Here is a 13,772-nt window from a genome sequence, read left to right on the forward strand (position 1 = left end):
GGTCTTGTTGCTCTGTTCGCCAGCAGTTTAAGGATATGGAATCCCGCGGCACATTACTCACAAGAGTTCTAACAAGCCAAGCTTATACAGAGCCTATAATAAGTAATGTCGTACATGTACCACCCACCCGATCGATCAAAAACTCATAACTCATAACTGAAAAAAAAGTAAAAAGAAGAAGAAAAAAAAAAAAAAAAAAAAACACGAAATGGTAACCATCTAAAATTTCATAGTTGTGATAAATATCTATAAAGATTTATCAAGCACCAAAAATAAATAATATCATGTTCAAGAAAAGGATATATACACTTTGTATTCTTCTTTCGTGTCCTCAAATGCTCTGCCAGGCCTTGGCACACTGGAGAGCCTTCTCATTTGCTGCCACCAGGTCTTCCAGGCAGCATTGGTCGATTAGGAGTGGACATCTTAATAGGTGTGACATGGATTGCACGGATGTTCCACACTCGCAGTTGGTGTCTGTGTCGTCAGTATATCCCCATTTATTCATGTTGTATTTACATCGCCCCACACCTGTGCGAAGCCTATTGAGGGACTTCCACGTCTTCCAATCACATCTATGGCCAGGGGGCAGCTGTTCCTTGGTCGGGATTGGAAGCTTTTCATGGTGGTGGTTTTCAGAACGTTTCTCTTCCCACAAGATCACTCTGGTTGAATGAGGAGGTTGTGACAGTGGCTGGACTGTATGAAGGAAGCTTTTCCTTGACTTCAGGCGGGTAGGGGCCGGTTGATGCGAGTAAAGGGGATGGCGGGTGTCCTCAACTTGTCTGCTGCGTTCAGTCCTACTTGCAACTGTTCTGCGGACATCGGATGGAGCAATGCCGGCCAGGGAGTGCAAGCTGTCCACATTCGTGGGCTTGAGGCAGCCAGTGATGCATCTGCAGCTGTCGTTGAGTGCTGCATCAACTTTCTTTGTATGGGATGATCTTTCCCATACAGGGCAGGCATATTCTGCTGCAGAGTAACACAACGCAAGAGCAGTTGACCTCAGCGTGGAGGAATTGGCACCCCAAGATGAGTTTGCCAGTTTCCGTAGTAGATTGTTCCTTGTCCCAACTTTACCCTTCACCTTTTGAACATGCTGTTTGTATGAAAGGGTTCGGTCAAGAGTGATTCCAAGGTAGACAGGGTGGTCGCAGTGTTTCAATGAGACATCGTTCCATTTCAGGGACAGCTTCCTCCCAGCATTGTAGTTGCGGAGATGGAACAAGCTAACCTGGGTCTTGGCAGGGTTAGCCTTCAGATGGTTGTTGTTGTAGTAGTCTGTCAGGTTGTCTAGGGCTGATGAAAGAGTGGTTTCTATCTTGTCTATGTGGGAATTCTGGGCTGCTATGCCAAGGTCATCAGCATAGATGAAGCTTCTTGTCCCTGGGTACACTGGCTGGTCGTTGGTGTAAACATTAAATAGGACAGGAGCAAGTACGCTGCCCTGAGGTAGACCATTCTTTTGTTTCCTCCATCTGCTGCGCTTCCCGTTGAGCTCAACATAAAAGCGTCTATTTTCCAGGAGCATTTGGATAAGCTTAGTCAGATGGGAGTCCTTTGTCATGGTATAGAGCTTGTCGAGAAGTATACGGTGGTTAACAGTGTCGTAGGCAGCTGTCAGGTCGACGAACACAACTCCAGTCGGTTCATTCTTCTCGAAACCATCCTCGACGTGCTGGGTTAGATTTAGCACTTGGCCAGTGCACGATCTTCCAGGCCGGAAACCTGCTTGCTCTGGTATCAGGTGTTGTTCTGTGACTGGCCCCAGTCTGTTCAGGATGAGGCGCTCAAAGAGCTTGAAGAGATGGCACAACAGGGAGATTGGTCTGTAGCTCTTTGCTTCGTTAGGGTCTTTCCCTGGCTTGAGGATAGCAATCACACGGGCCTTCCGCCAGATTTTAGGAAGCTGGGAGAGGGTTACGCAGTTGTCGAACAGAGAGAGCAGCCATTCCTGTGTATTGTGCCCAAAATGTTTGATCTGTTCTGTACGTATGTCATCAAGACCAGCTGCCTTGCCATTCTTAAGGGAGTCGATAGCCGTCTGGAGTTCCAAGTTGTTAAAGTACCAGGTATATTCTGTGTCAACCTGTGGCCAAGGATTCCTTTTGTGGCGTTTCTTGTGTGCCGATTTGCCATTCAGGAGAAGTTGGTGGGCAACCTGATCTGCAGTAACATTAGAATGGGGTGTAGACTTCTTGGGATCGTTGCTGATTTTCTTAATGGTAGACCAAGCTCTCTTACTGTTGTGCGTCATATCAACACCCTCAATGAGATCTTGCCAAGACTTCCTCCGTTCTTCTGATATTGCTGCCATGAGGAGCTCACCTGCACTCAAGGTTTCCTCTGAAAAGGGGTCTTCCTCGTAGAGTTTTATGTACTCCTTGTACATCAAGGCACTTTCAGCTGACAATCCAGGTATGTAGTTTTCCCTACATCCACGTGGAATGTGCTTCCTGGATATCTCCTGTACAGTCCGGACGAATTGGTCGTAGTTTGCCGGGACTGGGTCAAGATCAGATAAAGCTTCATCTAGATCGATGGCGAACTTCTCCCAGTCAGCTACGAAAATTGAAACGGCGTCGTAGGGGAACTCTCTGAGGTACCACAGCAGCAGTAATGTCAACGATTATTGGTCTGTGTTGTGAATGTGGTATTGGCTCCAGGACTCTCTTCTTGGTTTGGCATGATATTCGTTCACTTGTAAAGGATAGGTCTGGATTATAACCTTTCTTCCATCGACAGCTATTGAAGGAATGGGGGAGCTTAGCATCATGGATTAGGTCAAGATGATGTGCCTCTGCCCAGGCCTCAGCAAGGTCACCGTCCTCATTTGTTTCTTCGTATCCCCACGAGGTGCTATGGCTGTTAAAATCTCCAATAATAACATTAACAAGGTCATAGTCGAAAGATTGAGGTTCAGTAAAGGCAAATGTAGATCCCGGAGGTTTATAAACAGAAGTGACGGATAGTTTCCCCATGTTGACAGCAAGGACTTCTATGTTATCCTCTTCAGTCAGTGAGGTCTGATCGATGATCACATCTTTCCTAACAAAGATAGCACTTCCATATTCATGTGGCCTCTCTATAGCCAACTTCATTCCAGGAATCCTCGGTCGAATGTGTTGGTGGCCTCTGTGGGTCTCTTGTAGACATAATGCTACACAGTCGTTCTCTTTGCAGAGCTTTCCAATGAGTTGTTGTTTCGCTGTTGAAAACCCCTCAGTGTTGATGGACATCACTGTTACCTTCCGTCCTGAAGAGGATGCATGCTTCCGGCGACAATCAGTGGGAGCCATTATTAGATAATATTTACTTGCTGGTAAGAGTAGATGAGATGGATGGATGATGGTGGTGGTAGAATTAGCTCAGGACGATGTCCAGTTTCCAGCCCCGCGACGTGGACGCTTAGATAAGTAGACACTCAGCAGAGTCTTCTATTGTGACGTCACACTCAGCTCAGCAGTGGTGAAAGATAAGTAGACAGTCCATGCACAGAGTCTCTTATTATGACGTCACACTGATGAAAAGTGCGCGCAATGCGCTATACTGTTGCGATGCGTATGTGTAACAGGTGCTTCTCCGCGTGAATATTCAAAACAAATATCCAAGAATACGCGAAGAAAAACAAATTTGAAAAAAATTAAATCCTATAAAAGTGCAAATTTTACGAATGATTTGCTTTAAAATGAGGTCCATCGATGACGAAAAAATCCAGATTTTCTCCAAAACGCCTTCCAAGTGTTGTTATCCGTAGATCGATGTAAGTTATAATGCTTATCGAGCGCTAAAACCAGAGTTACGTCTGAAAGTTCGGGAGCCCACGAAAAACACGTCCTCCCCACCCCATCCCAGTAGTTCTTGTGAAGTCACATCTTTAATGCCCTAGCATTAAAGATGTGACTTCACAATGATACTGGCGCGCCGCGCAAACTTTGATCCAATCAACACGCAGTAACCAAGCAATCTCTGGACTCGCGTGACATCATAATGCGTTGCGCGCCGGTATGTTTACATTTCAAGAAAATGTGTTGCTAATGCTTCATTCTTTATTGAACTCCCCTCGCATCCAGATGTCTGTACATCTTGCTTGCTTCACAATGCCAAATCAATCTATGAGAAGGCGTCGATTCTTTGGTCGATTCAGAAAGACAGTGACCAAAGGTTTTCGAAAATTATGCTGCTGCGTTCGAGGTAAATAAAAGAATGAGTTAGAGGGGATAGATGGCATTCTAAAATATAAAGATGCATTCTCAATAAATAATGGGGGGGGGGAGGGTGTGGGTGGAATCGGTGTTAAACGAAAGCTTGTAAGTATATACCCACTTATACGAGATGGAGGTCTTGTCACTTTAAAACCAAGAAACGATGATTTTGTACGAAAACAAAAGAATGAGCGAAAAGCGATGTGCGGCTAACAGATTGACATTACTATATTCTCATTATTGTTTACAGCTTCTACTGATGATGAACGTCCAGTCGCAGTGACAGTTGATGATATTGCATTGGTAAGTAAATCGCTTCGAACAATAACAAAAGTCGAATCCCCTTCTAAAATTGTATCAAGAATCAATGCCACGCCTAGAAGTGTATTTAATAGACAGAATATACTGCACATTTTTGGGGTGTTGATTCTAGACTAGAGGTGATTTTTGAGTTCCCTTTGCTATTTTTTACTGGAAATCAAGTGGTTCATTCTCAAGCATAATTCAGCTCTTCACTCTCTTTCCCTTCTTTTATCTTGCAGTTCCACCTTGTTAGTAGAGCCTCCAACTACGAAATTACTAAAGTTGAAGAGAATTGCAACATTGACACCAAACCACAATTGGTCGTTCCTTCAGCCGTGTCTGATGATGACGGTGATGATGACGACAACTTGAGTTCAATCTCTGACTGGTCTTCGGTAATCGATGAGAGCGACGATGATGACGATATGTCGAGTTTTACCACAGTCTCTGAACTATCGAACTTTACGTGGGATCTCTTCGAAGAGACCAACGTTAGCACAATGGACTTGTCGTTCTGCGCAGTGGATGACGACGGTGTTGATAATTATACCATCGCCCAAATGCTCCTCGAGCAGTTGCTTTACGAAATCGTATGATTTCCTGAATAAAGAAATAAAAAGTGACTTGAGAATGACAAAAGGCTCGTGTGTTCGTTCATTTATTCTCTTGAATCATTGTATTGTCAAGTGTAAGAGAAGAAGGTTTTTACTCTCCTCTCCTGATAAGAGAATGAACAAAAAAAACAAAAAAAAGTTCTACACGATGATAATCACGAAACACAATGACAATACGACGGTATTCAAACCAGTTATAGATATTGATGAGAAATAACATCGGCTGATGATGCATGCCGGACAGGCGTATGTAAAATGACGTAATTGTAGCCTATCTAAAAATGACTTAATCAAAAAGAATATTGCCTGCTGTAAATCTATGAAATAGCAGATACTGTTTGGACGTCGCACTCTTTAAGATTTTTGGCTCTGGTTGTATTTTTTGTGCCTTGATCACATTTATTATTTCAAAGGGACTACATGATCTGCGGCCCATCTTTGCTACAGTACACTTTAAAGAAGTGAGAATGCCAAACTGGGCCTGGCTACCAGATCGAGCCATGATGATCTAATAAGATGGCGCTTTGCTAAAGACCAAATCGGTCACCAAATGAAACTTATTCGGCTCATTCTGCTCTATCCGAATGCAATATCTAAGCGAGTTAAGGAGCGCACATGCATGTTGTAATCTTTATCATTTCAAATCTCCACAATGCCAACACACCTCCCCCACCCCCTCCCCCGGTGATCTGGAAATGCAATATCTTTACCAGCATTAAAAACAGTTTTTTTTTTCAGTCAGAAGCATGATCTGTCCAAACCCGCCCCATTAGTCACACCTGCAGCCCCCCCCCCTCTAGAAAAATTAAAAAAACGGCGCTATTGCCTACAGAGCGAAAAGCAATCTTTACAGGCGTTTTAAAAGATGTGACATCACAATGATCTCCTGCACCCAAAGGCTGCGTATTCTGACAAGCGTTAATTAGATATGACGACATAATGCTTTCCCTCGTCCAAAGGGCCGAACCCCCACTAATATGGGTCAATGCGTAAACTGTCCTAGCATTAAAGATGTGACTTCACAATGATACTGGCGCGCCGCGCAAACTTTGATCCAATCAGCACGCAGTAACCAAGCAATCTCTGGACTCGCGTGACATCATAATGCGTTGCGCGCCGGTATGTTTACATTTCAAGAAAATGTGTTGCTAATGCTTCATTCTTTATTGAACTCCCCTCGCATCCAGATGTCTGTACATCTTGCTTGCTTCACAATGCCAAATCAATCTATGAGAAGGCGTCGATTCTTTGGTCGATTCAGAAAGACAGTGACCAAAGGTTTTCGAAAATTATGCTGCTGCGTTCGAGGTAAATAAAAGAATGAGTTAGAGGGGTAGATGGCATTCTAAAATATAAAGATGCATTCTCAACGAATAATGGGAGGGGGGGGGGGTGGAATCGGTGTTTAGCGAAAGCTTGTATGTATATACCCACTTAAACGAGATGGAGGTCTTGTCACTTTAAAACCAAGAAACGATGATTTTGTACGAAAACAAAAGAATGAGCGAAAAGCGATTTGCGGCTAACAGATTGACATTACTATATTCTCATTATTGTTTACAGCATCTACTGATGACGAACGTCCAGTCGCAGTGACAGTTGATGATATTGCATTGGTAAGTAAATCGCTTCGAACAATAACAAAAGTCGAATCCCCTTCTAAAATTGTATCAAGAATCAATGCCACGCCTAGTAGTGTATTTAATAGACAGAATATACTGCACATTTTTGGGGTGTTGATTCTAGACTAGAGGTGATTTTTGAGTTCCCTTTGCTATTTTTTACTGGAAATCAAGTGGTTCATTCTCAAGCATAATTCAGCTCTTCACTCTCTTTCCCTTCTTTTATCTTGCAGTTCCACCTTGTTAGTAGAGCCTCCAACTACGAAATTACTAAAGTTGAAGAGAATTGCAACATTGACACCAAACCACAATTGGTCGTTCCTTCAGCCGTGTCTGATGATGACGGTGATGATGACGACAACTTGAGTTCAATCTCTGACTGGTCTTCGCTAATCGATGAGAGCGACGATGATGACGATATGTCGAGTTTTACCACAGTCTCTGAACTATCGAACTTTACGTGGGATCTCTTCGAAGAGACCAGTTAGCACAATGGACTTGTCGTTCTGCGCAGTGGATGACGACGGTGTTGATAATTATACCATCGCCCAAATGCTCCTCGAGCAGTTGCTTTACGAAATCGTATGATTTCCTGAATAAAGAAATAAAAAGTGACTTGAGAATGACAAAAGGCTCGTGTGTTCGTTCATTTATTCTCTTGAATCATTGTAGTCTCAAGTGTAAGAGAAGAAGGTTTTTACTCTCCTCTCCTGATAAGAGAATGAACAAAAAAAACAAAAAAAAGTTCTACACGATGATAATCACGAAACACAATGACAATACGACGGTATTCAAACCAGTTATAGATATTGATGAGAAATAACATCGGCTGATGATGCATGCCGGACAGGCGTATGTAAAATGACGTAATTGTAGCCTATCTAAAAATGACTTAATCAAAAAGAATATTGCCTGCTGTAAATCTATGAAATAGCAGATACTGTTTGGACGTCGCACTCTTTAAGATTTTTGGCTCTGGTTGTATTTTTTGTGCCTTGATCACATTTATTATTTCAAAGGGACTACATGATCTGCGGCCCATCTTTGCTACAGTACACTTTAAAGAAGTGAGAATGCCAAACTGGGCCTGGCTACCAGATCGAGCCATGATGATCTAATAAGATGGCGCTTTGCTAAAGACCAAATCGGTCACCAAATGAAACTTATTCGGCTCATTCTGCTCTATCCGAATGCAATATCTAAGCGAGTTAAGGAGCGCACATGCATGTTGTAATCTTTATCATTTCAAATCTCCACAATGCCAACACACCTCCCCCACCCCCTCCCCCGGTGATCTGGAAATGCAATATCTTTACCAGCATTAAAAACAGTTTTTTTTTTCAGTCAGAAGCATGATCTGTCCAAACCCGCCCCATTAGTCACACCTGCAGCCCCCCCCCCCCCCCTCTAGAAAAATTAAAAAAACGGCGCTATTGCCTACAGAGCGAAAAGCAATCTTTACAGGCGTTTTAAAAGATGTGACATCACAATGATCTCCTGCACCCAAAGGCTGCGTATTCTGACAAGCGTTAATTAGATATGACGACATAATGCTTTCCCTCGTCCAAAGGGCCGAACCCCCACTAATATGGGTCAATGCGTAAACTGTCCTAGCATTAAAGATGTGACTTCACAATGATACTGGCGCGCCGCGCAAACTTTGATCCAATCAGCACGCAGTAACCAAGCAATCTCTGGACTCGCGTGACATCATAATGCGTTGCGCGCCGGTATGTTTACATTTCAAGAAAATGTGTTGCTAATGCTTCATTCTTTATTGAACTCCCCTCGCATCCAGATGTCTGTACATCTTGCTTGCTTCACAATGCCAAATCAATCTATGAGAAGGCGTCGATTCTTTGGTCGATTCAGAAAGACAGTGACCAAAGGTTTTCGAAAATTATGCTGCTGCGTTCGAGGTAAATAAAAGAATGAGTTAGAGGGGGTAGATGGCATTCTAAAATATAAAGATGCATTCTCAACGAATAATGGGAGGGGGGGGGGTGGAATCGGTGTTTAGCGAAAGCTTGTATGTATATACCCACTTAAACGAGATGGAGGTCTTGTCACTTTAAAACCAAGAAACGATGATTTTGTACGAAAACAAAAGAATGAGCGAAAAGCGATTTGCGGCTAACAGATTGACATTACTATATTCTCATTATTGTTTACAGCATCTACTGATGACGAACGTCCAGTCGCAGTGACAGTTGATGATATTGCATTGGTAAGTAAATCGCTTCGAACAATAACAAAAGTCGAATCCCCTTCTAAACTTGTATCAAGAATCAATGCCACGCCTAGTAGTGTATTTAATAGACAGAATATACTGCACATTTTTGGGGTGTTGATTCTAGACTAGAGTTGATTTTTGAGTTGCCTTTACTATTTTTTACTGGAAATCAAGTGGTTCATTCTCAAGCATAATTCAGCTCTTCACTCTCTTTCCCTTCTTTTATCTTGCAGTTCCACCTTGTTAGTGGAGCCTCCAACTACGAAATACTAAAGTTGAAGAGAATTGCAACATTGACACCAAACCACAATTGTTCGTTCCTTCAGCCGTGTCTGATGATGACGGTGATGATGACGACAACTTGAGTTCAATCTCTGACTGGTCTTCGTTAATCGATGAGAGCGACGATGATGACGATATGTCGAGTTTTACCACAGTCTCTGAACTATCGAACTTTACGTGGGATCTCTTCGAAGAGACCAACGTCAGCACATGGACTTGTCGTTCTGCGCAGTGGATGACGACGGTGTTGATAATTATACCATCGCCCAAATGCTCCTCGAGCAGTTGCTTTACGAAATCGTATGATTTCCTGAATAAAGAAATAAAAAGTGACTTGAGAATGACAAAAGGCTCGTGTGTTCGTTCATTTATTCTCTTGAATCATTGTAGTCTCAAGTGTAAGAGAAGAATGTTTTTACTCTCCTCTCCTGATAAGAGAATGAACAAAAAAAACAAAACAAAAAGTTCTACACGATGATAATCACGAAACACAATGACAATACGACGGTATTCAAACCAGTTATAGATATTGATGAGAAATAACATCCGCTGATGATGCATGCCGGAAAGGCGTATGTAAAATGACGTAATCGTAGCCTATCTAAAAATGACTTAATCAAAAAGAATATTGCCTGCTGTAAATCTATGAAATAGCAGATACTGTTTGGACGTCGCACTCTTTAAATTTTTGGCTCTGCATGGTTGTATTTTTTGTGCCTTGATCATGTTGATTTAATTCAAAGGGACTACATGATCTGCTACAGTGCACTTTAAAGAAGTGAGAAGGCCAAACTGGGCCTGGCTACCAGATCAAGCCATGAATAAGATGGTGCTTTGCTAAAGACCAAATCGGTCACCAAATGAAACTTATTCGGCTCATTCTGCTCTATCCGAATGCAATATCTAAGCGAGTTAAGGAGCGCACATGCATGTTGTAATCTTTATCATTTCAAATCTCCACAATGCCAACACACCTCCCCCACCCCCTCCCCCGGTGATCTGGAAATGCAATATCTTTACCAGCATTAAAAACAGTTTTTTTTTCAGTCAGAAGCATGATCTGTCCAAACCCGCCCCCATTAGTCACACCTGCAGCCCCCCCCCCCCCCTCTAGAAAAATTTAAAAAACGGCGCTATTGCCTACAGAGCGAAAAGCAATCTTTACAGGCGTTTTAAAAGATGTGACATCACAATGATCTCCTGCACCCAAAGGCTGCGCATTCTGACAAGCGTTAATTAGATATGACGACATAATGCTTTCCCTCGTCCAAAGGGCCGCGCCCCCACTAATATGGGTCAATGCGTAAACTGTCCTAGCATTAAAGATGTGACTTCACAATGATACTGGCGCGCCGCGCAAACTTTGATCCAATCAGCACGCAGTAACCAAGCAATCTCTGGACTCGCGTGACATCATAATGCGTTGCGCGCCGGTATGTTTACATTTCAAGAAAATGTGTTGCTAATGCTTCATTCTTTATTGAACTCCCCTCGCATCCAGATGTCTGTACATCTTGCTTGCTTCACAATGCCAAATCAATCTATGAGAAGGCGTCGATTCTTTGGTCGATTCAGAAAGACAGTGACTAAAGGTTTTCGAAAGTTATGCTGCTGCGTTCGAGGTAAATAAAAGAATGAGTTAGAGGGGTTAGATGGCATTCTAAAATATAAAGATGCATTCTCAACGAATAATGGGAGAGGGGGTGGAATCGGTGTTTAGCGAAAGCTTGTATGTATATACCCACTTAAACGAGATGGAGGTCTTGTCACTTTAAAACCAAGAAACGATGATTTTGTACGAAAACAAAAGAATGAGCGAAAAGCGATGTGCGGCTAACAGATTGACATTACTATATTCTCATTATTGTTTACAGCATCTACTGATGACGAACGTCCAGTCGCAGTGACAGTTGATGATATTGCATTGGTAAGTAAATCGCTTCGAACAATAACAAAAGTCGAATCCCCTTCTAAAATTGTATCAAGAATCAATGCCACGCCTAGTAGTGTATTTAATAGACAGAATATACTGCACATTTTTGGGGTGTTGATTCTAGACTAGAGTTGATTTTTGAGTTCCCTTTGCTATTTTTTACTGGAAATCAAGTGGTTCATTCTCAAGCATAATTCAGCTCTTCACTCTTTTCCCTTCTTCTTTTATCTTGCAGTTCCACCTTGTTAGTGGAGCCTCCAACTACGAAATTACTATAGTTGAAGAGAATTGCAACATTGACACCAAACCACAATTGGTCGTTCCTTCAGCCGTGTCTGATGATGACGGTGATGATGACGACAACTTGAGTTCAATCTCTGACTGGTCTTCGCTAATCGATGAGAGCGACGATGATGACGATATGTCGAGTTTTACCACAGTCTCTGAACTATCGAACTTTACGTGGGATCTCTTCGAAGAGACCAACGTCAGCACAATGGACTTGTCGTTCTGCGCAGTGGATGACGACGGTGTTGATAATTATACCATCGCCCAAATGCTCCTCGAGCAGTTGCTTTACGAAATCGTATGATTTCCTGAATAAAGAAATAAAAAGTGACTTGAGAATGACAAAAGGCTCGTGTGTTCGTTCATTTATTCTCTTGAATCATTGTAGTCTCAAGTGTAAGAGAAGAATGTTTTTACTCTCCTCTCCTGATAAGAGAATGAACAAAAAACAAACAAAAAAGTTCTACACGATGATAATCACGAAACACAATGACAATACGACGGTATTCAAACCAGTTATAGATATTGATGAGAAATAACAATCCGCTGATGATGCATGCCGGAAAGGCGTATGTAAAATGACGTAATCGTAGCCTATCTAAAAATGACTTAATCAAAAAGAATATTGCCTGCTGTAAATCTATGAAATAGCAGATACTGTTTGGACGTCGCACTCTTTAAGATTTTTGGCTCTGCATGGTTGTATTTTTTGTGCCTTGATCACGTTGATTTATTTCAAAGGGACTACATGATCTGCTACAGTGCACTTTAAAGAAGTGAGAAGGCCAAACTGGGCCTGGCTACCAGATCAAGCCATGAATAAGATGGTGCTTTGCTAAAGACCAAATCGGTCACCAAATGAAACTTATTCGGCTCATTCTGCTCTATCCGAATGCAATATCTAAGCGAGTTAAGGAGCGCACATGCATGTTGTAATCTTTATCATTTCAAATCTCCACAATGCCAACACACCTCCCCCCCCCCCTCCCCCGGTGATCTGGAAATGCAATATCTTTACCAGCATTAAAAACAGTTTTTTTTTCAGTCAGAAGCATGAACTGTCCAAACCCGCCCCCATTAGTCACACCTGCAGCCCCCCCCCCCCCCCCCTCTAGAAAAATTAAAAAACGGCGCTATTACCTACAGAGCGAAGAGCAATCTTTACAGGCGTTTTAAAAGATGTGACATCACAATGATCTCCTGCACCCAAAGGCTGCGCATTCTGACAAGCGTTAATTAGATATGACGACATAATGCTTTCCCTCGTCCAAAGGGCCGCGCCCCCACTAATATGGGTCAATGCGTAAACTGTCCTAGCATTAAAGATGTGACTTCACAATGATACTGGCGCGCCGCGCAAACTTTGATCCAATCAGCACGCAGTAACCAAGCAATCTCTGGACTTGCGTGACATCATAATGCGTTGCGCGCCGGTATGTTTACATTTCAAGAAAATGTGTTGCTAATGCTTCATTCTTTATTGAACTCCCCTCGCATCCAGATGTCTGTACATCTTGCTTGCTTCACAATGCCAAATCAATCTATGAGAAGGCGTCGATTCTTTGGTCGATTCAGAAAGACAGTGACCAAAGGTTTTCGAAAATTATGCTGCTGCGTTCGAGGTAAATAAAAGAATGAGTTAGAGGGGGTAGATGGCATTCTAAAATATAAAGATGCATTCTCAACGAATAATGGGAGGGGGGGGGTGGAATCGGTGTTTAGCGAAAGCTTGTATGTATATACCCACTTAAACGAGATGGAGGTCTTGTCACTTTAAAACCAAGAAACGATGATTTTGTACGAAAACAAAAGAATGAGCGAAAAGCGATGTGCGGCTAACAGATTGACATTACTATATTCTCATTATTGTTTACAGCATCTACTGATGACGAACGTCCAGTCGCAGTGACAGTTGATGATATTGCATTGGTAAGTAAATCGCTTCGAACAATAACAAAAGTCGAATCCCCTTCTAAAATTGTATCAAGAATCAATGCCACGCCTAGTAGTGTATTTAATAGACAGAATATACTGCACATTTTTGGGGTGTTGATTCTAGATTAGAGTTGATTTTTGAGTTCCCTTTGCTATTTTTTACTGGAAATCAAGTGGTTCATTCTCAAGCATAATTCAGCTCTTCACTCTCTTTCCCTTCTTTTATCTTGCAGTTCCACCTTGTTAGTGGAGCCTCCAACTACGAAATTACTATAGTTGAAGAGAATTGCAACATTGACACCAAACCACAATTGGTCGTTCCTTCAGCCGTGTCTGATGATGACGGTGATGATGACG

At 42.4% G+C, this 13,772-nt stretch overlaps 1 protein-coding gene across 1 annotated transcript; it reads right to left on the reverse strand.

Annotated features, from left to right (window-relative positions):
- Nucleotides 1-331: 331 nt before the first annotated feature.
- LOC115926449 lies at nucleotides 332-3,239 on the reverse strand. Its single transcript, XM_030991166.1, has 2 exons — nucleotides 2,729-3,239; nucleotides 332-2,595 (listed from the first exon to the last, which is right to left on the reverse strand). Exons 1-2 carry the CDS (start codon nucleotides 3,237-3,239, stop codon nucleotides 332-334), a joined length of 2,775 nt encoding a protein of 924 aa, XP_030847026.1.
- Nucleotides 3,240-13,772: the final 10,533 nt, after the last annotated feature.

Source organism: Strongylocentrotus purpuratus, unplaced genomic scaffold (assembly GCF_000002235.5).
Source record: "Strongylocentrotus purpuratus isolate Spur 01 unplaced genomic scaffold, Spur_5.0 spur5_scaffold_2, whole genome shotgun sequence".
NCBI classification, from domain to species: domain Eukaryota; kingdom Metazoa; phylum Echinodermata; class Echinoidea; order Camarodonta; family Strongylocentrotidae; genus Strongylocentrotus; species Strongylocentrotus purpuratus.